We start from the raw sequence: 25,214 nt of genomic DNA, 5'->3' as shown, positions 1-25,214 counted from the left end.
TACCAGTGCACACTGAGAGCCAATGGCTAGAAGGAGTTTTGCAGGAAAGGCCTTGTCCTTGTCAACCCTTTAGTTGGACCCAAACCAGCAAAACTCACTTCCAACAACTTTTTCCTATGCTATATTATCCTTTTTATATTAAGCTCTAAGGTTGACCACAGTACTTTGCGTCACATGAGTACACTGAAAACACACAAATTCTGGCTCACTGTGGCTACCTGATAAAACAGTAATCAACCACTCTGAGCTGATAAATATACTTCTGCTGAGCAGTCCTGAGGCTTATCTTTAACGAATAGCTGAACAGATTGGACATAAACAGATCTGCAGGAATGTTGTATCATTAAGCCCTAGCTTTATTAGGTCACACATCTGGAAGATTTTGGTTGTAATTCAGTCCTACTTTGATGTATGTACTATATGTAAGCAAATTCTTCCTATATCTGTTCTGTCTCACATGTGAAAATATTGGACTGCAAGGTCACTTAATGTAGTCTGTGCCATCACAAAGACTCGTATAAGCTTAATACGTTATCAGGGTCCATCTTTAGCTTTACTGGTTGCTTTTGCTGTCACCCATATCTTTATAGAAGGTTTTCTTGGTCTTATTTCTTTGATGACCTCAAAAGTTATTTTAATGACACAGTAAGTTAATTTATAGGATATTTAAGCACATCTGTACTGGCATCTTTGTGCTTGTAGCTGTTTTTTATTTAGTAACATTTGCACATGTAGATGCCTCTTTTTGTTCAGAGTTTCACTACACACTGCTTATTCTGCTGTTCTCTTGCAAAAAAATATATATATATATGCTCAAAGTCTTTAGCGTAGAGCTAGATAAAATAACTGGACATTTGCCATCTCACTTTGGACAGCCAGCAGTGAAATGTAGCCATAGTGCACTTCCTGGATCAGAAATAGATTTTCTCCCATTGGTTTTCCATCCACCTACATAGAAAATCGGAGCTAGTTTAGCCATTTAGGGTGTTGAGGGAGAGCAGAGCAGAGAAATATGAAGTTTCTTCTGATCTCCTCTCAGCTTTCACAGTAGTGCTGCCTGTTGCTGTCATAAACATATGTGACGTGACCTGTGCAATAAGTTTAGTTCTTCCCCCGTCCTCTGTTTAGGCTGTATCCATCCTTGTCAACTCAGTAATTCACTTGATACGTAGCAGTACAGCACCACATAGTCAGCTCAGTAAAGTTTAACTTTGTGTCATGACAGTCAAGGAAAACATGCTGCACCAAAAGCCTTTAATGCATTTCAGCTAATGAGAATATGTTCTGTGTTTAAATAAACTGATTCATTTAATGTTAATTACAAAAGTAATTAAAATCCATATATTGAATTCCTGCTACAGTGTACAGGATGTAGTTAAGATTCTTCACTCATAAATTAAAAAATGAAATGTAAAATTTTTAATTATTATAGATTTTACAGAAAGAGCTGGCAGAAGCAACAGCAGAACACTGCTGCATATTCATTAATAAAAGCTAATCACCCAGGAAATAGAAACAACAGGCAATTTCAAACTGTCTTTGTATGGACTATTCACTTTGCCACGCTTATGATCTGAACTTTCACTATCCTCAGATTTTGATAATATGCTGAATGTTATAGATTTCTTTTGTACCTTGCTTATGTTTGATTCCATGCTCCTTATACAAACTTGTGCCAGAGCAAGTTCATGTTATATTAATTAAAAAGGATTGAGCCGTGTCAATTTTTCAGTGAAATACTCAATTATGTAGTTTAGCATGGAAGGGACAGAGTTTGGATTTACCAGGCCAGATAAGATGTTCCTGATTTTCCTACCTCTCGCTACCAGTATTTTGTATAAAATTGTTGTACAGAATACTACCCCTCCTTTGTAGAAGAGAAATACAAGATATTAGAACTGTGCTGCATTCTCTACAGCAACTTGTATATTTATGATGCGGTAATACATTTATTTTGTGCTTTAATGTACAAGTAACAGAACAATGATAAGAAATAAGTGACCCTTCTAATTTGAATAAATAAATCATACTGGTGACTATTGAAGTGCAGAATCAACTTCAAAGGGTTATGCTACTAAATTAACTTTTAGGTTTTGAGTTATAGTTCAGTAAACTGAAGTCATGTGCAATTTGTGTGTAGAGTATCTTTAGTTTCATAAGGACTAAATATTTTCTAACTTCAACATTTAGCAACTATATTTTATTATACTATTGTCTGTTATATTATAGTACTCTAGTTAGATGGCTTCCAGAGAATGAATTTTTTAACCTCCCTTAATAACATACTGAGTGGAACTGAATTCTCTGAAGCTGGAAAAATAGTTACTTGTTTCTTTTGCTGGCCTCTCTTCAAATGTGCCTTCTGCTAGTAAGGACAAAGTATAGAATTCCTCATTGCCTATTGAAAAAAAATTACTGAATTACTTTCTCTTTATAGAATCTTCTGTGGCCCATTATTTCAGCTTGGTTTTTGGGAGGTACGGGGGTGTTTTTTGTTTCTAAGTGGAAGAGAAAATTATCTTAAAGTGCTTCACCTTCAAGAAGAATCTATTGCTAATCTTCATTCTTCTCTGGAAACTTTAAGCATGTCTTTCTATCATTTTTTTTGCCATGCCCTCAAAGTAAGATAATGCATATAATACGAGAGAGACTTTGCAGTAATTTGATTCATCTCTACCATTCCCATTAGCTTCAAGAATTAGATTGGTTTATCACTTGTATTAGAACTAATTTATTTGGCTATCTTAGCTTTTCTAAAGCGTGGCTAAAACAATAATGGAATTCCAGTCTGGTATAAAAAAGGCTGTTATAAATATCATAAGACAACTGCTGTATTTATGACTCCAGTTATATTTCCCAGTAATTTGCCTGGGTATGACTGTTTCTCTGTAGTCAAGGTTTCTACTATAAACAAGACATTTAGGGTCACCAAGTAGGGGCTCACTTTTTAAATAATGCAATAAGCAACATTTATTGTGCAGTTACTTCAGTGGTTTTTAGTTTTGTATTTAAATACTGAGTGAGACTAATTAGTTGATATTACTATGGAAAACATCCTCCATCCCACAGCAGCAGTGGCATCCCAAAGTATCTATAATGTAGCCAGTGCTGCTGGCAGACGGAAGACTTTCCAAGGGTCTTACTGTTAAAAATAAACAGTAGAAGCCCATATTAGATTCATAGCCTGCTATGTTTCCAGGAGATTCCTTTCATCTTGGAATTTTCCATTACAAAGTCTTTATTTAAGAATAAGATGTTTAACATAACATTTTACTATGTGACTGGTGTTAGCATTTGTTCAATCTGAAGATCCTCTTAATACTAGTGATGCAGAGGATGTCATAGGACAGAATTATAAGAAAGAGTTTGTTTCAAAGCACAGGACACTTTAAAATCATCAAGAAAAGATACCCACTTCATAGTGGCTATTGAAACTTCTACTGCAAGAAAAAGAAATGAAGGAAGATGAATGACATAAACTGGGCACTAGATTCATTAGATTTTTTTATTTAGGCTTTCCACATTTATTGTGCTCATTTTTACTGTAAGTTACACACAGTCATGCACATGTTTTCCTGGTAAATGTCTGTGTTAGTGCTGTGCTCGTGAAAGATATATAAGCGTTAACATGGAGAGTTGATCATAAAACTGATGATCTCATGTACTGAGATCATAAAGCAGCTTTCTTCAGCAGGGAACCTTATTTAAGGCATCTCTTTTCTTTCTAGTTATCCGACCTCAGAAAACTTGTAAAACCTTGTGTGTACAATTCACAGTGTATCGATTCTGGTTAAAATTCACCACCTTGAGTCAGCGGATAGATGGACAGAAGCTGTAAAAATTGCAAAATGAACACAGGAAACAAAGGTAGAAGCTCAGAAAGTTCATATCTGAATTAATTAGTTCACTTTTTTTTTTTTTTTTTTTTGTCTTCCTGAAGTTTGTAAGTCAAAACAGTAATTTAACTTTCAGAGGAGTGTGTGATAAACAGCACTTGAAACTCCTGTACTAAAGATAGTGATGTATTTTAGAAGCGTTAATATATTTTTTACAATTTTTTAGAACATCTTGCTCTGGAAAATATTAGCATGTGGGTAATGTAACTGTGTTTAAAAGGTACATCAGTTATGTTTTTATTTAAAAGCTAGGAGTCTGACTGTTTTCTGTGCCTAAGAAACAAATATTCGAGTATTTTTCTTCAGCTTCCCCTAGGGGGGTGACTGATACTTGTCAATGTAAGTAGGCCCTTTAAACACCTTTTTACACAGAACAACACTTCAAGCTAATGGAAAATTTGGCAGTCTTCAACATAACTATGTTGAGTAGCAGTGCTATGAGTGCTACTTTGTTAAAGTGCAACTATTTAAAATTGAAAAATACGGTTATAAGATGGAAGAATCCAAGCCAAGTTGTGTTGAAAGATAAACACAATTTCAATAAAGTGCAAAGTGCAACTTTGGAATTAAAAATTCTTCATGTCAACAGTCAAAAAAACTTCATTTTTAACAGTTTGCCTGGCTAAGCAATTCAGTGCACTGACAAGCAAATAATAACCTGAAGTGGAAGAACAGCCATCAAAATTGACTTGAAGAACTGTCGTTCTTAATTGTCAACTTTATGGCTCTTCATTCTTAGTTTGTAATATATTAAAATAAGATTTGTTTTTGGACTGATGGACATGTTTTAATAAAAATATTTAATAAAAAAAGAGAAAGTAACTGAAAAATAGCAGAATTCTAGCTTGCATATATAAATGAAATATTCTATCAATTTTATTGCTTAGCTATGAATGTTTTTCGTGACATAAATCAGTAAAATCAAATTTGTGTAATATAAAGTATGATTACTAAAGAAAACATTCACACAGCATACAAAACAAGTATGAATAATGCAAAGCTAAGTGCTGAAAGATAGGAAATACTGTGACTGAGCCTGGCTGTGCAAATCTATTGTGTTTTTTTTTCATGTGTGTAGGCATATTCATTGAATTACTCTTGCATCTCTCTCTGCAGAAATTTCCTTAGTCAGCACATGATGTGGGCCTATCCCAGGGATAAATGTAGACTGTGGATGTAGAGTCAATCCTTTTTAAAACCCTTTTTTTAAAGAAGCTAGAATATGTTTAGAGGATGAGGAGGATGGGGAGTGGCAGGAAGAGAAGAATGGTCTTCTGGCTCAGGTAGATAATTACTGCTCTGGCAAGTGAATCTCTTCAGGTTTCTGTCCTAGAGTTTTTATGTGATGATGGACTAATCTCTTCAAATGTGTTTTCATTAGTGATCATATGCTGCCTCTTACATCTAAGTTTGTTCTGGCTTAGTGCTGTGGATTCAGTCCTCTCATCCTATGGAAAGTTTGGAGCAAAAAACACAAGAAGTTCTTTAAAATTTTTGTTAGCTTAACACAGTTACACAGTAAAAGATTGAATTGTTTATGTGTTTGCTAGGTTGCAGTTGCAGAACTTGATGAATAGCATATGAAAAAGCAATTTCTCTGAAGAATGAGAGAATAACGTTTTGTTGATGTAAAAGAGAAACTGACCAACTCTTGAGATAATGTAATAAATATTTTTGATGATGTGTTGGATAGGCCTACATTCAGCCTTAGGGATTTTAGGAGCCTTTTTGCCTTCAGAAAAGAGCCTTGAGAAGAATATGTTCCCAAAGTTTTCTTCTGCTCCTTCTTCAGAGAACTAGTCTTTTTCCTTCCAAGGATTGCTGTCCATCTCACTCCAGTCAGATGACCTTACCTTGCATCTTGCCTGGTTGCCAGCTCAGAATGTGCAGCCTTCCTGCATCATGGGCAATTGATCTGACTTTCCCAGTTCCAGAGTAGATAATAGAAGGAAATTTCCTGGACAATACAGACTTTCTGTCTCTAGCCAGAAGATGAAGTATTTATGAAACAGACAATATAATTGGCAATGGGAATTACAAGTGAGTGTATCAACATGATGTGATAGAAAGTCTTTTGGTATTTTCATTGTTGATGTCTTCTAAGTCATGATAGTTAGGACATGAAGATGCTGTTTTCTGAAATGTACACAGGTATTCAAAAGTAGAAAACAGTTTGTGCTTAATAAAAGAATTGCCTCATTGACGTATTTCAGTCGGACATAAGCACTTTTCAAAATGAAGAAAATTTGTTTACTGTGCTACCGTGCAATATTAGTGTGTTTTCCTTATCTTCTTTAAGAGGACTAGACACAGTATTTCTACTGGAACTTAGAAAAGAAGAAAAATCAACCTTGTGCAGAGACCAGGTGTGGAAAATTCTACCCAAGTTATTATTTTGCAAACTTGAATTATAGATGTTACCAACACTCAGACCAGCAAAATTATAAGTGACCAGCATTTTGCATCCAAAATCTCTACAGATCCACCAAATTATCTGACATAAATGAGCAATCTTATTTTGTTTCCATAAATAATAGCAGCTCAAAAACCAGCACTGCACTGAAACTGCTGTATTAATTACCGCACTCCTCAATTTCATTAAAGAGGAAAAAAAAATTTGAATGTTTTTTATAGTTAATTAATATTGACTCTTAGATGATCCCTTCTGGGGCAAACACACTGGTTTAACTTGTGTCTCTTGCTTTTATTGGGGAAGACAGAGGACAGTATCCACCAAATGGTTAACGTGAAGGCATGACAAATTAAAACAGTTAAGCTAAGCTGCTTAAAAATATAATTATGCATCCTTTTTACCCCAGAACAGCGTATAGCAGATGGAAATGTCTGGTTCTGAGGACGTTTCTATATGAGACCAAGGTGAAGTCAGAGTAATTAATGTTCTGAATATGTATTATCTAAATACTATTTTTTTCTTAATCTGTTATTATAAACTGCTTTATGCCTCTGTTAGAGAGGGAGGGAGATGAAGCCTTCAATCCATTCAGAACATCTGTGCAAGAAATATCTAATATAAAGCACTGCTTGTGCATTTTTATTGTCTAATTGTACCTTGTCTTTCAAAGAAAATGTCACCTTACCAGCAATTTAATGATTTGAAAAAAAGTGTGAAAAATACTTTCAATTAGTTTTTCATTTCATTACTGCAGTTGATTAAGATAAAATATAAACTTGTATTGTAGGAACATTGCTCTGAAACATTTTTAGCAGGCAGCACATGTTATTTTTAGAATGAAGAAATCTGGAAAAGTAGTTTTTGCCAGGGTTCAGGCTTCAAAGTAGCTCTCACCTGCTTTCACTTCTTTTATATAGCTTTGTTGTATTTTATTTGATATTCTTGTCATTTCACTATTGCATTTAGCCTTTTAGATTTTCCTTCTCCATTCTAGGATCAAGGATTGTATGATTCTCTATTTTGTATCTATTGTCTGTTGCTATCTACTTCTGTAAAGGACTAGTAAATGATTTATATCTGGGATTTAGCCTTTTTACTCAGAACAGTCACAGCTACTTCAGTACCTTTAGTGGGAGTTACAAAGTATAACGTGTTTTAACGGAGAATAACTTGCTGAATGTCATATAAAGAGAAAAACTGATGAATTCAGCCTTCTTACCACTGATGGAAGTTTTCTCAATTTAGTGGTGAGCATAAAAAACTCTACCTTTTTTATGTCATAATCACACTACCTAATTTCTTTATACACATTTAACATTTATGTGCTTTCTTTATTTGGTACCATTGAATTTAGTATATACATCTCTGTTAGCAGTCGAGTTTGAGTCAGCTGAAACGTTTGCCATTTGATTCCATTAGCCTGCCCACAACAGCAGTAATAACCATCCTTAACCCTGAGCAAATGCTGACTACTTCTGTATTGGTTTCACTTTATGACTTGTATTATTTGCTGGCTTCAGCCTCACAGTGCCATGGCTCTTCACACCTGCCAGACAGACACACAGATTCCTTTATGCAGAGACAACTTCTGTGCTTGCTAAAATGTTAAAATGTGAAACTTGCAGTTCACTGGTCAGTGTGTTACTTGAGCATTTCCAGAAAGAATATTCAGATATTATATTCCAATGTGGAAATTTGCTGATATTCCAAAGTAGGATGCAAATCAGTTAAGCTCCCAGAGACTTCTGTAATGAAGTTTTCCCCACCCTTTCTGCAGTGTGAGTTACACACTGAACACAATGGAGCTGAGACTTCATAATTTCAGAGGAAATATTTATGTTGCTGAGAAGCAGGAATATTGTCAAGAGCAGATGTAATTTACAGGTGACAATTTCAGCTGTTGTTAATACACCATTAGGACCCTAATGTAGAGATTTTACAGGAGAACAAAGTTATTTGAGATTCTAATAGTTATTTTATGGATATAATATATGATCAATGTACAAGTTAGATTAATATGTAGTTGCAGTTGGTACAGACTGTAGAAAATGATTATTTCATTGAATCAACTAACTTTGTAGTCTAAAAATGTCTCTTAACTTTTTTGAAAGAATTTGAATAGGGATATGTGTTTGTCCCTTGATTTGTAAAGCACCACATATGATTTATGGAATACCATAAATTGCATAGTGATTAATCTTACAGTAACATCGTTTATCATAGGTAAATATGACAATATATTCTAAGACTGACAGAGCAATTTGCGGATAGGTAATTTCGAGTTTGGATTTATTAATTATATATCATATAATACTAATAACAAGATGTAGATTATTTTTAGAAATGTAATGTTCCTCATTATTAAAGGATTGCTCATCTTCCATTTGGTCCACAACTATTATATGTTTAGAAGGTTATTAGTATTCATGAGTTACCTCATTGCAGAAGGATGCCAAAGGGCTTAAGAATTTGTACGTGATTCTGCATTCTGTAGAACAGAGAAGAAATTCAGTAGCTTGTGGTTATGTAGGCCATAGGTTATGTAGGTTATGTAGGGATTCTGTCTAAAGATTCAAGTTACTGCAATTTTGTGGAAGAAATTTATGTTACAATATCATCAGTACTGCAGGAAATACAGAGGGTTATTTATTTATTCACGGCTTGCATTATTGGAAAAATGGATGAGGTAAAAAATGAGTGCTCAAGGAAATAAACACCTAAGAAGTATATTTTTTGTAAGCCATCAATGAGCCTAAGATAATGAAGAAAATACTGCAATTTTAGCAATGGCTAATCACTTAAGTTTTTTTTCCCTGGAAGGATGCACTTCGGGATTTTATGTTGGTAAGTTTATGGGCAAAGTTTGCTCTCACTTCCTGTTTCTTACTATCTTTGTTTTTCAGGTGATATGTACCATTGGCAGATACTTTACATTGTTACTGTAAAATACTGAGTGTGTCTCTGTAATAGTTTTCTCAATCCAAATAATTTTTGCTGTCTATTTTTCTGCATTAGATATCTGTATGTAGAAAGATATGTAGTGATATAATACATGCAACTGGCTTTAAGTTTTATATATTTATGTGCTGTAGTTTACTATAAGCAAACGTAATCCATTCTATCCTTGCACTGTGTTCATTTTATAGAACTTACTTCACAGTTAAATTTTCTATCAGCTTGTAATTCAAACTACTCTTTGACTGAGTTAGTTATCTTGGGGATTCATTCTTCATCCTCACAGTCATGAGTGAGGTACAACTTTCTGATACAGGCAGCTAGCAAAACTGAAAATACTGCCTTCTTCAACGGCTGTGACTGCTGACGTATAAATAGTCTTTCACCTTGTGTAGGACAGATAGCACTTGAGATGCGATCCGTCTCAACTGAGAGTGTTCTGGCAGAAAAACATGAGCATTTTGTGCTTTGTAGTCGGAACAGTGGCCGCCCATCCTGTACGGGCGACCCGGAGGACCCCGGGCGTGGTGCTGAAGGACAGTTCCGGACACCCGGGGTACGGCCGCGCTCCTCAGAAAAGAGCTTGTGTAAAAAAAGAGAGAGCTGTAGGAGAACAAAATACATTTGGACTATCCTGAAGTTAAATTATGAATACGTGCTATTCTAGTACTTTTGAAAGAGAGTTCCAAATGTAAAATAGATGCACAGACACAATATCAATAACCAGTGTAACAATGTAACATGAATGATGTTAGCATGCCAGTGATTAGAAATAGGATAATTAAAAAAATATATATTTTTTTGCTTAGCTTATTGAAATAAGTGCTAGAACTGGTAAAATAAATAGAAATGTGGGTGAAAGATTAATATCATACTCTTAATTACCCTTCTATAGAAATTTATTTTCAATTATTTATCTATTATGTTGTAACTAGATTTAAATTTACAATCTAACTTAATAATTTACCAATTTTAGCCTGCACAAGACATATCTGTATTTAAATGTATTTGTCAATATTCCCAGAAAGACAAGTAAAGAAAAAAATAGGTATTTTATTGGAAGGATTAAGTGCAAAAGAGTATCTGTAAATTCTTTCAGATCTTCTGCTTCTCTGTGCTTTATAAATTAGGCCCCAAGCATAGTGATTAAAGTAACAGATGTGATTAAAGATGAGCTAGGAGCTATGCCTCCAAGTGATAGCCAGTAATGGAATGGAAAAATATTGTTTTCTAAAGGTATTCAGTTAGACAGTATAAGAAGGCTGAATTTTAAATGCCTGTTCTTTTGGTAGTGTTCCAGTTAATCTCAAGTAATAAGTTAGCCCAGGGATTAGGTGAATGGAAAGGAAACTTAATCTTTTTCCCTGTTTACTCAGTTACAACAACTAGAAGTACTTAGCAACTTAGGATTCTGGTCCTATCCACTTGTTTCTAGTAAACTAGTGACTTTTTTTCCCAAGAAGTACACTAGCAAATATTTCTTAGGAAAGTGAAACTTGGTATTTTATGGTAAAAACAAGCACAAGAATCTGAATTCCAAATACTTCGGTCTTTTTAAGGTGAATCCTTTTGTTCTCTATCTGTCCCAAACAATGAAAATTGAAATGTATATACATCTTTGAAAAAGTGATTTATCTGTTAGCCAGAAAGTATTCTTAGCCCTTGAATTGGAAAACTAATGGATCAAAAATTGGATTTTCTTTAAATTATGATCTATCAACTTCTACGTCTCAGTTGGTGGACATCACTGTCCCCTAAACTATTATCAATAACTAATGTGAGATAAGAGCATTGCAGTTTGATTATTAAGTAATAATTTTGAAATGAATAGATGGCATAATAATGTGATAGGATTAGTATTTATTATATCCATAAATATTTGAAATTAGCACAGCAAAGTCAATAGTATGATAAACACTTATTTCATTAATTGCAGGGCAGATTCTGTAATCCATTCATTTTTATTGTTGTAAATTATACATCCTATAAGACAGAATTTCAGTATATAGTATGTCAATATGGATAATATTAAATGTCAACAAATGCTTTCAACAGAAGTATTTTCAATTTCTTCCCTCTCTTCTACTGAAATATTGTCAAGTTAAAGAAGTGACAAAAGACTCCATGGCCCAAAATGGGAAAAAAATGCTACATTCAGCTCTGAATAAAAGATATAATCAGCATCGTGGAAATAGTCATTAAAATCCAATGTGGAAAAGAATTATCCATGCCTAATCAACTTATGGTCTAAGCTGCTAGCTTAGATAATGTGTAAACACGAGTTTATTGCATTCTATGAACAACAACAAAAATATCACAATTTAGTGTCCTTTACAACTTTAAGAGACAGTAGCGTATTCAGTAAGCATCTGTACTGTATTATAACCTGTACTTATATATATATACATGATATAAATATCTGTACTGTAGGATAAGCATCGTTTATTTAATATAAATTCAAGAAAAGGATATTTATGTTCCTCAAGAAAATTGGTCTCTAATAGCTTGATTTCATGACAGAAGGTTTTATGTTGTCATGGTATCTGTATGGGACTTTGTTTCCTTCTGTAATAAACTCATCTTGCTCGATAACTTTTCACTTACTGTCCAGTTTGAGGAGAGCTAGACATCACCAGGATCTCAAGTTTCTAAGATTTTTTCGAAAACAACTTGAGAGTGAAAAGAAACGCAGTTAGCACTCAGTGAATGAAAGACCAAGACAGGAACTCTAGTTATGTACTGTTTAGCCATGCATCCTTCATATAATTCAATGCCTGTTGCTAGTCTCTCCAGACAGTATTAAAGAAAAATGAAAGAAAGAATTCCATGGCTGGGTAGGGACCTGGAAAATATTTTGTGGGAGAAAGGCTCATAGGAGGTTTTGAAGAAAAAGGGATTACTGTGCTGTTATGATAAGAAAACTAACAAAACAACAACAAAAAGACTAAGCCTGACTATTATTATTCCTGATTCTGAAGGGACAAATTGATAATTACTTACTATCTTGACTAATAGGATGTGTACTGTGGGAATACGTGCTTCTATGGAAACAAATGTGATTGGCAGATAGTCATTGCCTATGAATTTACACTGTTTCAGATTAAAGATACTCTATAGCTTTGGAACTATAAGAGAGTTCTTGTGGTGGCTCCAGAAAGGTCATTTAATTCATGACTTGTTTCATGAGCATGCATGTGATAGAGTTATTTTAGTGAAGTGTAACCACCTGAATTGAAAGCTATCTGTTCTAGAGCTGAGAAAACAAACCACAGTGCTAATGTTTTTTCAGAAGTGTGATGTAGAACATATGTGTCTAACCCAAATCTTTTATGTTTTTGTTGCCCTCTTTTATTGTTTTAATGAAAAATATTTTTTTAAAAAATGTTTTGTTACTTATATGCATCAACTATATATTTTATATTTGTCATAAGACAATTTCTTTTCACTTAATATGGCCCAGGCAAGCCAAAAGGCCATAGACTCTTTTATTTATACTGTAAATTTCACTAATGTTTGATGTCAATAAATAGTTTTATATTCAAATGAAATAGACAAGAGATTCATGATAGAGGTACCCCTTCAGGAAAGTATGTTACATCATCAGGAGCTTCAAGGGCAGTAGTTAAATGTTTGATTCATGTCTGACCAATTCATGTATTTTTATTACCATCTAGTAATGGAAAATAACAGTACTTAAGTCTCTGCATTTTGCAATGTACACTGCGCCTAGAATGCTGCATTCAAGCAGTATAAGAAATGCTTCTAATTGAAGCATGTCTAACAATTCTTGTGGGTCCAAACCTAGTGTATTTGCAATCAATTTGCAATCAAGCAATAAGTCTGGCCAGTAGGATTTAAGTCTAACACATTTAATTATACTATTTGGACTATGTGTTGAAAATTGTGGGTACAGATTCTAAAATATTTTAGAAAAATCTCTCTTTCTTTCAAGCAAGATGTTTAGTACTTCGCAAAATTAATTCTGAAAGACTGAACAGCACAGTTAAAATTCTTCCTAAGGAGTCTGGATATATGTATGGGGAGGAGGAGCAGGGGGGATATCTACAGTAGAATACAAGGGAATTTTGTGTAACAATTTCTAAATATATATTCTTCCATTTTTGCTATGCAAAACTAAAAGCCAGTCACTAAAGTTGCAATGGTATGGGAGAGAAGAAGAGAAAACATATTTTAAGCTCTGTGTGCCCCATGGTCCACTAAAATGTGTTGAGTACTGCAGAGCAACATAGCACATTTTTCTACACAAAGGCTCTAGTTGTTTTTCTAAATCAGAAATTAACAAGGGCAGATCTCAAGTCTTTAGAAGGGACTGACTGATGCTTCAGCAGGGTCCAGATCTACCACATCAGGATGTCAGCTCCTTTCATGCAGAAGCCTTCATTTCTCCCTGGCAAGACTTTTTGTTTGTCTGGAGCATGTTCTGGGATAATGAACCCTTCTATTTCTTCATTTTTTTAAGGTGATGTCTGTTGGGGGCAGGGAGGTCATTACTTCTGCTGGAAAGATAACCCACTGAGCGGGACAGAAACATAAACAAAACAAAGAAATTCAACATCTGAATTCAAAATACAGAATTACTGAAGAAGCAGTCCCTACAGCCAGTATGTTACTAGTAGGTCTACTAATCAGCAAGACAAGTTCAAGGAATATTCCAAATATTGGGCTGACTTAACAACTACATCTGAACTGAGTCAGCCTGCAGGTCCAACTTCTATGTCTCTGCAGAGTGATAGCTAATGTGGTACTGTCATGAGAACTAGGACATCACTTCGCCATAGCAGTGTTAGGACTGTGCCTAAGTATATCCTGTGCATATTTGAGACTGTTCACCTGAATGTGTTTCTAAATACTTCATCTAGCTTCTGTGTGCAGGACCAGAAAAAAAAATCATATAGAAATACTAAATTGTAATATGATATCTAAAGAAAAGCAAACAGAACTGAATCAAGAATTCTTCTGTCAGTTAATAGAAGTTCTTTACCTCACATTTACTTTGCCTTCATACTGCAGTTTTTGTGCTTACCCTTAAGAAGTGAGAGAGTGTAAACATACAAAATCCTACATGTTGTATTATCTCTTCTTTCCTTCAAATATGAAAGTATGTAAGATTGTATCTTCATATCTAGAAAGTGTTAACACTTATGTGCCTATAAGATACGTGTATTAACCAATATACATACTCTTTGCCCATATTCATTCTCTTTGGCACTAAAATTGTTGCTTTCTATTTTCTGGGGATATATGCAGGAGGGTTACACATGACTTTTCAGTGTTGCCTGTGTCACTCTGATAAGCTATTGGGAAAGCATTCATTTCCTTTTTTTCCCTTGAAGCGCAAATTACAATACTGGAAACATATATCCTGAGGAGTACCCAAATTAACCTTATATTTGTGAATCAAAAAAAAAGAAAAATTATCTAAACTTACAATTAATTTTTTAATTAAAAAAAAAAAAAAAAGACTTCTGAAAGCACTGCTGAACAAATAAATTAACATGTTTGTTTTTACTTTGTAAATGTAGTACATTTACTCCTAAAATGCAAGGCAGACGGATGGGGACTTCAGGGAGAATCACTAAGAGCACAAGTGTGAGCGGAGAGATGTATAAGCTGGAGCACAATGATGGGAGTCAGTCGGATACAGCTGTCGGCATGGTTGGAACAGGTGGGAAGAAAAGGCGTTCCAGTCTTAGTGCCAAAGTGGTTGCCATAGTGTCTCGAAGGAGCAGAAGCACATCTCAACTTAGCCAAACAGGTGAGTAAGACGCATGCTATTTGGAAGCAGGACTCTCACCAGACGTGGTTTACCATTCTTTCATCTGTGGCATCTATGTTACATGTATTTGGATATAGTCCACCTAGGAGAGAAGATTTTCCCACTGTGAAAAAATTTCTAATATATTAATGTTCTTTGATCATTAGGCAACTATAAGAAACCACACACAAATGCCTTTTAGCTATGCACTGTAACAACTTTCTGTCCTGATCAACAAAAAGTGATTTCATCTCTTAAAAGCCTTGTTTACAGGCAGGCAAATGAATGCCAAGAGTCATCTGTGGGTATGAGTAGTGCATAATCGTTTGACTAAGGGCAACCTGTTATGTATAGAATTTTTTTCATAGTATATGCATTGATTGCAAATGAGGGAATTGAAATCTAAGCAAATGACTATCAATTATGTAAGTTGTATAGCAGGTTATACCTTTAGTGCCAAAAAATGTGATTTTAAAAGCTATTTTTCATTTGTTAGTCAAGAGTAAATCCAATAATATCTCTTTAAAAACAACACTGTCAAAATAGGGTCAGTGAATTCAGCTAAATTAGACTAGAGAATGCTTCCTTAGGAACATAAGACTTCCAACTCTTCACTGCTACTTCAGAGTTCTTAAAAGCGTAATATCTGCATAGCCAGAAGGCAAAAATAGTTCATTCAGAAAGATAAAAAATGGGAAAAAAAAAAAAAAAAACGTTTTAAAGTCCCTTTCCTTCTCCTATTGAACTCTGATGAAGACTTTAGCTCTTGTCTTCAGTGTGAGCAGGAGCTGACCCTAAGGGTTCTTTCTTACTAAAAGAAAGTGAAGGGAGAAAGAAAAAAAAAAAGAAGCTTCAGCCTAGCATCAAATTTAGAATTTAAGTATACAGCATCTCACCTCTCCTCTTACATAGTCAGGATAATCTAGACTAAGGTAAGTAGTATCTCATTGTTGTTTTTTTTTTTCTTTTTTTTTTTTTTCTATTATGGACAGATGAGCAGTGTAAGTGTTACAAAATGTAAAGCTTAGTCAGCTTCAATGAGATTTCAGTATTTTTCTTCAGTACTCATCTAGGAGTTTTAAGCCATAAAGCGTATAATCATGCCGTTGAACTAAATGATAGCTCTAACAGGAATATTTGAAGCCCAGAATTTTAATACTGTGTTGCTCCAAAACGCTGTAAGATTAGTAGCACTTCACTTGAAATCTGAGCCTTGAATACAGATAGCTGTACACAGTAAGTTGTTATTTTAGATGTATCAGAAAAAATTGCATCCTGTTAGATTATAAAAGATGATGCGGTGTTCAGAATGGATTTTAGATTGTCACTTTACTCCTCTTACTAAAGAACGAAATATTTTAACTATTTTACAGGGTATTTTTGTAATTTGATCTGGCATTCCTCTCTAGCTCCTAAATCTCTTTGAAACAGGAATTGCTGTACCACCATCTTATCCAGTAGTCCAGCTTCGGCCAGGAACCAGGGTTGTATGGTTAAGAGGAAGGTACAGGGAGCTGCCAAATTAGGGATGGTTTGCCTTGCGTGAACTTATTAGTGGAGTTAATTATTAACTTAAAATCTAAACTGTGACTTCCAAACACTTTTTAACATTATTTATTTAAAGCTCAGTTGTTCCCATTCTCCACGTGTAGTTGCGATAGCTCTTCAAATGTTGGTTGATGTAAATAGAAAGTTTGCAAGGAGTGGGGCACCTGAAGTTATAATGAAATGCAAACACCAAATTGTGAACCACAATTATGTGTTACTCTGAATTGTAAAATAGGGTTGAGAATGAAATTTACTTTGCCTTACAGTGGCTTGGGCAAACAGTATTATCTCTGGCATAACACAAGCAAATAAAATGTGGTGTGTTTTATTAGTCAGTATTTTTTTTTTATTTTAATTATGTCAGAAATCAGTGAGATTAATTAATACGTATTTTTGTAAGAATAGACACACAAGTCTTGATAGGTTTTCCAAAGAAAATCCATTATTGGAGACTAAATACTCATGCATAAATCTGGGACACACTTCCCTTCCTTCTTATGGTGTACAAGAGTAGAGGAGGAATCTAAAAATGAGTAATTACTTTAAGTATATTGCACCTAACTAAATTTATGTTTCACAGTAAAAAAGAAAAAAAAATCTGTTTTGGTGATGCAGCATAAACTAGATCTTTAAAATTGGTTATGTGATAACTTAAAATAACGGATTAGAAAGAAAGCAAAAGATTGGGTATTTATTGGAAATCTGAGTTTCCAAATTTCTGGGGAATGTGTATATCCAAACTTCCCTTTTACTATTGTCACCAAATGTAGTAAAATTAACTTCGATCTTGATTTTGCACTTGAAGAAATGGTCAGTAAGGGCTGAAATCCATTTTATTTTTTCATGCGTAATTCTTGTTTTTAGCATACTGTGTGGGTTTAATCTTATACAAATGTAGAAGTGTATGTGGAACTGCTACTAGGTAGCATTTATTTCTAAGAGGTAATTTTCTTTTCAATGAAAAAAGAAGAGTGCTCATTTGTGTGTGTGAGCCTGTGCATGCATGAGAAAACCTCTTTGTATTTATAGGGCAGATTCACTTTCATGTTAGACTTAGAAGGACTAGTAACAAAATTTTTTTGTACACCCTTATTGGTCACTACTGCTGAAAAATAGGTTTTTTTGTTGTTGTTGTTTTGTTTTTTTTTCTGAATTTGAGCCTTATAAGACTGTCAGTCATAGGGTTACTTTTCATTCTTATGTAAATCTGCAATGAAAAGTATCTTTCAGTTATGTACCTACCTTTCCAGTTATGTTTAAGATTTTGTAATACTCTTGTTCAGTGAAATAAGGAAATCCTTACTTAGTAAGGATCTGTCCCAAATCTCCTAGTATGGGCAGAGGAGTACCTTAGAAGGTGAAAAGATTCTTCCCTTTTGCTTTCAAACCTTGTCAAAAGATGGGGGTTCAGAAAGGTCATCTGTTGTCGGAAGCACTTTTTCTTGTTCTTCTAAAGTTCATAAAGTGTTTTGCAAACATTCTGCCACCGTATCTTTATCTCGCTACCAGAGGTTGGGTAGTATCACATCTCTGTGGCATATTCATTCTGATTCAATTGCCTGCTGGGATAGCAAATTTCTAAGGCTAATGGGCAAGAGAACTGGCTGTGTTTTCATTTTTTTTAATCACGGACTTGAACGATTTTCATTCTTTAGTTGCCTTCAATGGAGACCAACTTTTCTGTTAAAAGCATTGAGAGTAAGAGTTTAAAGGAATTATAAAATAATCTGGAAGTGTTTACTTAATTAAGATTTACAGAACATGATGGCTACTACAGATAGAAAGACTTAAAATGCCAGCTCTGAGATAAGTATGAACAAAACCACCAATGTTGTGACTGGTAATGGTTTTGAGACCTGGTACTCAACACCATTAGTGTCAGTATTCTGACTAGCTTTCATCTGTCATTGCTTGTGAAGCATTAGCGATTGTATGTAAGACACAAGTGAGACTTTACCAAGGATACTACGTAACTGCTTTGAAACAGATAAGTGGCAAATAAGGAGGAAACTAAGGAGGTTGGAAAAATGAAGAGCATGTCCAGTTTCATGTTTCACTGATAGTGGTGTTTTTTTTCTAAATGGAAATACCTTGCCATGTTTATAGTATGAACTGTAATGAAGTATTTCTACCTATTGCTATCCATCTTTTGTTTGAGAAGGTTAACTTCAGCAACCAGAAATAAAGCCATGGGCATGAACAATTTGGATAGAGTTATAGAGTTTCTTAGTTTTGTGGGGTATCAGTGTATTCTCCAGTGATGCAGAATGTGATGGTTCAGTGGAGGTATTTTAGCAACACTGGGCTGCCCTTAACAGCTGCACTGTTATGAAGCACCACTACACTGTGATAAAAATAAGACTGCCTGGATAACATGAAAATTAATTAAAGGAATCTTCCAAGTTCGGAGCTACATAATTTCAGAGTAGATACTGCTAGAAAAAAAAATCTGTTTTTCATTTGATAATGCAAGCAGAGATAACATTTTGTCCATCCTTGTTGTAGTTTTGCAATACAACAGGGGATTTCATACATGTGTATGCCAGTGTAGTAATTAGTACAGATAAAGGAGATAATAAATCCAGAATGAAAAGTACTGAAGGGTGGAGACTTTTGAGAGAAGTGAGGTTGTTTTTTTTTTCCATCTAAGAAAAGCCATTTCTTCCTTTCATAAAGAAGAGATCTCAGAAATATAATACTGCTATTTTTTACAAGATCTTAACAAACTTTACTTCTAGTGGTCTGAGTTTTTTTTCCAAATTATTTTTCATTGATTGAGTCTCAGTTACAAAAAATGACAAGAATGTATTTCTGAGCATGTTTATTTTAACTTTCAACCTCTGAGTTTATTTTAATATTTGTCATTAAATAAATATACCTAGAAAATCATATTTGTTTGATAAGAAAGCTGATTTTTGGACAAATTCCATAGACTAATTTTATTTAGACTGCAATAAATCATTATTTTTATTAGAGTGGAGGTAGAACTTGGTTAGTAAGAAATACTGGACATCAGGGAAGATACTGGTTAAGAGGAAGACAAGAGCTGGTTTTCTTTAAAGGACAGTCAAAGAGTGCTGCCTGGTTGAGTTTCTGAGACAAAAACCACAGTCAGATTTTGTTAATATTTTAAAGAGAGATGATGCATGCGCTGCTAGAATATGCTGACGATACTGGTTTGGAAAGCTTATCACTTCCAGGTGATATAGGGGAAGGATTGATGAACTCAAGGACCAGAGTAATAGAACTTGGATAAAATGTGGTAATGCAGATTACAGGATCATTCCTTTCAGAATGACTAATGAAGATTTCCAGTTGCAGTCCGGGGGACCTGTCATATAGAAGGAATGCAGGTGGAAGAGATGGGTATAATAAAAATCACACAATGAATATACACTGTTTATAAGTTCTGGCCAAGTAAAAGGCAAATGCTATCCTGGATGTATCAGGAAAGGTTTTTCCTTGGGCAGCTAAGAAAATGCTAAGATAATTGAAAGGGGCACAACTGACAGCTCATTTGGAATACTTGTGACTCAACCTTCAGGAAAATGAATGCTGGATGTTTGTGAGAATAGAAACCCTGAAGAATGATTTATTGCCTGATTTGATCAGCCTATAAATATGAAGGTTGAACAGGGATATGATTGTTGTGTAAAAATGCAATGGGAGTAGACATCAGAAAAGCAAAAATGTTTTTGAAGCTAAAGGGCAATACTGTCAGGAACTGTGGCATAAGAACAATTGGGTATAAATAAGTAATGAGTAAAGTTTGTATATAATGAAATTTTTAAGTGTCAAAACAGGAGAAAGTTATCTTAAACCTCTCAAGGAATGTAACATACTAGAGATGAAACAGCCTGGTTTTTCTTCTGTTATCTAGCATAATATTTTCACCATTTTCATAGGATTTTCTTTCTGATGCTCTTTATTTTTTTTGTTGGTCTGTAGTTTGTTTGGGGTTTTTTTTGTTTGTTTGCTTTCCATTTCCTGTTCAGACAAATAAAATACTACAAGATCTTAAATTTTCTAATTGTAGATTCAGAAAATTATCTTAGATATTAGAATTAACAAAAGTCTTACAGTTGTACAGTTGCCCTGCAGGCTTAGTTTATCCTTCTGTAATTCACTTGTTTCTTTACAGTGCTGCAGAAGAGCATTTCCAAAGTATTTGTTTGCATTGGGTATTCAACTCTGCAAAAATATGTAGCACTTACACATGAGCTTCTTTTCCTACAGATACTTCCATTTTATTGTCATGTCTGCACTTTGCAGATCTTTTCTTTAACATTAAACTGCATACCCTTGAGAAACAACTTTCTGTACCTAGTGGAACTGTTGTGGTCCTTTCTGCACCTCACTCATTAACCTCATCTTGCTGCTCAGCGTTACCTCTATAAGTGTCTTCCCTGTCTGGTTTGTTATTTTGCACAATGCAGTACATTGTGTAATCAGTGTTCCATGAGGGCTACAACTCAGTTACACAAAAAGAAGAATGAAGGGAGATTGACATGAAGAAGGATTTTTTCTTTCAAGAAATCTAAAAAAAAATTTGTAGTGCAGCAGCCAGGACAGTAATAGTACCTTACAGACAGTGACAGGGTCGGAGCTCTAAACCTTGCAACCCAAAGCAAAGAACACCCCACTGAAAGCAGCAAGAGATCCTAATGTACCTACCTGTTGCTGCAGAAGGAGGGAAATGAACAAGGATGAAGAATAATATTAAAAACAAAGAAAAAGGCCTGATTATTTTTGTAAGAGGAACTCTTTGTTCTGGTAATGACACTTAATTCTTTGAAACTATCGAGTGAATGTAAGCATGATCTCTTTTATTTACTGTTGCCGTCTAGCTGAGGAATTCAGTACCCTTAATAGAAACATAATTCAGTTCCAGTAACTCATCTACCAGGAGATTTCCTAATAAGGGCTAGTATTTTCAAACAAAGTCCAACCGCTGTGCTGAGTTAGTGTTACATGTAGTTCTTTTCCTTTTTCCTGAAATATAAATTTTGCCTTTGACTCCTACTAGATCATTTGTTGACTCAGAATCAGAAGTAGTCTTTTGCTTTTCTGTTTATTTGCACTTTCTCTCTACATTTTTAACAGAGATTTTACTGCAGTAATTTAACTCCATTAACTGTACTTTGGGCTATTTTCAGTATATAGATAGCATAGGCTTTAGAAGTATTTATTCCTTTCCAAAAGTACAGTATTAAAAGTACAGTAGTAATGCCAAAGTACTATCAGTATGAAAAAAAAAAAAAAAAAGAAAAAAGTCTAGTATCCTCAGGTTAAATATTTCTAAATAAATGCCTATCTCTAAAAGAGTATCATCCTTAAACTTAAATCTTATTACTCCTCATGTACGTCTTGCCCAATCAGGTGTACACTCTATGGCTTTCTGAAATCTGTGAGATTCTGTTGAAAGGTTTAGAGTATCTGCTGTCATCCATAGGAAAAACACTCTCACTCTATGGCACAGGAATGAATTCCCGTCTCACAGAAGCGTAAAGTTCCCTTTGCTTAGAATTGTATTATCTGTCTTAGTTGTGTTAGACCTTCAGTTATTCTTGTTTATTTCCGAACATGCCTATTCTGAACTAGAATAAACTTGGATTTTAATTTGAATGAAATGACTTGTTCAGCATGAAACAACTCAATTTTTGGGCATTGATATGGGAGTTAAAGCTATCTACATTAGAAACAAGTGGATCTGCAGCATTTTCTTCACAGGGTTTTTTCTAAGAGTCTGTGTGAAGTTTGAGCAGAACTGAGCAGTCGCATACAATCCCTTACTCAAACGTGCTCAAGACACTGTTAGTATTACTACCTTTTATTGAATTTTAGAGTTTCTCAAACTATGGTGTTTTCCCTGATCTTTTTATTAAAGGCAAAGCAGAGCTCCAGGAAGAAGAACAAAATATACAGTAGAAAGAGAAATTTTGAAATCTAGTCAGTGTATTGTAATATTTCTTACAAACCATTCATGGTTTTATTTTTCGCAAAAACTGTTTTAATATATTTTAAAACTATTCAGTTCCTTCCTGCAAACACATAACTGGGATTTTCTCTGCAATCTTTCTTTACAGATCATCTCTAGCATTTTTCTTGCTGCCTTGTAGCTTCAGTGCAGCTTCAGTCAAGGACAAAGTAGGGCTTTGCATCTAAATATTGGTAGAATGTCTTTCTTGACTCCAGCACCAGATTTCCAATGGAAGTATCATATCTCTCAAACCATTAGGGTCAAGAAATTAGTTAACTCTGTATGTCTTAGAAAATATATATATTTTTTATTCTTAATCATTAATTTCATTTGATGAAAAGATATTAGTGAATTGAGTTTTCTAATTAGGTGTATTTACCTCAGTGCAAAGAATCATTAGATTCACAGACTTTGTTTTAATGTTTCTAGAACTTTTACAGGGGCATGAATGTAAAGGTGAGCTTTGAGGAATTTTTCAGGTTGTTTTTTTTTTTTTTGGCTGTGAAGAGAAATGAAAAGCAGTGAACGTAAACTAAAACAAAACAAAGCGTCAAAATAAGTTTGAAGAGATCTTCGAGGATAACATCACTTGCTGCTTTTACTGCAAATTCTGTGTAGATATCTGTAAGTTCTACAGTGCAGAGGAATCACAGATAATAACCTTAGATACAATGAATTTCAAACCACAAGGAATGAAATATGAACTCAGTAATTTATTTTTTTTTAAGTTCAAAGGATTTTTTGACAATATTTTTCAATTTTTTTGCCAAGTTATTGTATTAGATGAAAAATGACTTCAAGTATTAGAACTTAAGTCCAGTTTGAAAGGGCCCAATGTAGTCTGTGTATTTCCTTAACAAAGAATTCAGTTGTAGTGTCTGCTAGCCAGGACTATTGGCCAGTCCAATGTTGACTCAGTTTCCAAGAAGAGAAGGAGCAGCAGTGTAGTATAAACAGTGTGACAAAGGAATTTGATCTCTGTATAATATTTATTGCCAGAGTCCTCTCCATACTTTAAATGGCATATAAATTAAATTAACATAAGTAATGACCACTTTGGCAAATCTTTAAATAGAACAAAGAAGAGGAGAAAACGAGCACATCATATTACTTGCTCGTCCAGAGCTCATTTACGTGCATGTTGCTTCTTGCCAACCCATCTGATACACACAGAGAAGAGGAAGAAAAAAAAAAAAAAAAGGATAGAGACATCCAATGAAACTGTGCTTCTTCAGGAGGAAGCTCGGCTCTTCAGTGGTGTTGGTTGCCCTGCTTGCTGGAGAAAACTTGGTCATCATGTATAGACACTGCTCATGAGTAGCGGTATTATGCTGGGAAATGACCAATCTCTGTGCAAACAAATGACTCCCATTGTAACATAACACGTTATTTCTTTTTAAGGAAAATTACTGAGAATTCAACAGAAGATTATGTTTAAAAATGCATTGTAATTTTTACACTAACGATTTATTATTTTCCTTTGTACATGCACTGGTACTTCAAGTGTTTAAACTAAACTTGCAGTAATTTTAGCCAATCTTTTTGACTAACCTACTAAATTTTCTTGAAATTGCCAAGAGGAGACAAATTATGCATACAAAAAGAGACTAGGAAGTTAGTTATCTCTAAGTCATTGATATGTTGTCAAAGTGCAAATGTTCTTAGCAACTGTGGCATATATTGACGGTTTCAGCATTTTGAATGTTGTGCTATCTTTTCTTTGATTTGATGCATGCAATTTTTAGTATATGGTAGTCATATAACTTCCTTAGGGGATCAGCTGTAAAATGTTGATGTTTACATCTATATTGATTTCTATTACAAACTTACATGCTACGTATATGTATGTTATTTGGTATAAGATACTCTTAATAAGACATGAAATGTGCAACTGGGATGCTGAATTACTGTTTCCCATTTTACAGACCATGATATAGTCATTTGCTTAGTCTTTGCTGAATAGTGTATGTTGCCTCTTTCTGTACCCTCAGGTTTCTGTTGGAAGATTCATTCTTGAACTTGCCATTCAGTTTAGTAAGATTTGACAACCTGTTGAAATTTTCAGACCAAATTCTACAAATATTTAACTGCAGTGTCATAAACTTAAGGCATTGAAATAAGTGAAAAAATAAAATGTTTTTTTTTTTCAGTGATCTATTATATGTTTTCCCTCATAAGTTACCTGAGAACTGCTTTGAAATTATTCACTGTTTACAAAAGTCCTGATACTCCCACACAAGCACTTCTATATAGTTTATTTTATTCACCCATATTGACTTTTTCATATGGGGCGGGGGGGAAGCTGTTTATGGTGTATTGCTTTAAAAGAAAACTGGAAATGAAGTATCTTTTTATTTTGAAGATTTCTAAATGTCTGGCAACCCCAGCAGAAATCCCCTGTTACAAAGTTGGACACCTCAGAGTTGCTCATTCATGTCTTTAGGTTTATAAATTAAGAAAAATACAGGATATTGTATTACTGACAAAGAAAACCAAGATAGAAGTGTCTGTATGAGAAAGTGATGTGCCTCTTCACACTGTTGGTACAGAGAAAAAAATCTGCCTTGCTTTCCTTTGAGCTGCATCATCTCCAGTTACCCCATGGTTTACAACTCCTGAGCACGTTCAGACCATAAGCATAATGGG

The 25,214-nt window shown here is 34.4% G+C and overlaps 1 protein-coding gene across 44 annotated transcripts in view; it reads left to right on the top strand.

Annotated features, from left to right (window-relative positions):
* RIMS1 (regulating synaptic membrane exocytosis 1) overlaps nucleotides 1–25,214 on the top strand; it is a 298,940-nt gene that overhangs the window by 244,069 nt on the left and 29,657 nt on the right. For 35 of the 44 annotated variants that reach the window (XM_040697585.2, XM_040697584.2, XM_040697600.2 and 32 more), the window contains one exon: nucleotides 14,808–15,040. The exons of the other annotated variants lie outside the window; for them this stretch is intronic. In XM_040697585.2, the coding sequence (XP_040553519.1) occupies nucleotides 14,808–15,040 (233 nt within the window). The remainder of the gene's footprint in view (nucleotides 1–14,807; nucleotides 15,041–25,214) is intronic. 44 annotated transcript variants of the gene reach the window in all.

This window comes from Gallus gallus, chromosome 3 (genome assembly GCF_016699485.2).
Source record: "Gallus gallus isolate bGalGal1 chromosome 3, bGalGal1.mat.broiler.GRCg7b, whole genome shotgun sequence".
Lineage (NCBI taxonomy): Eukaryota > Metazoa > Chordata > Aves > Galliformes > Phasianidae > Gallus > Gallus gallus.
This window is presented reverse-complemented; position numbering and strand designations above follow the sequence as displayed.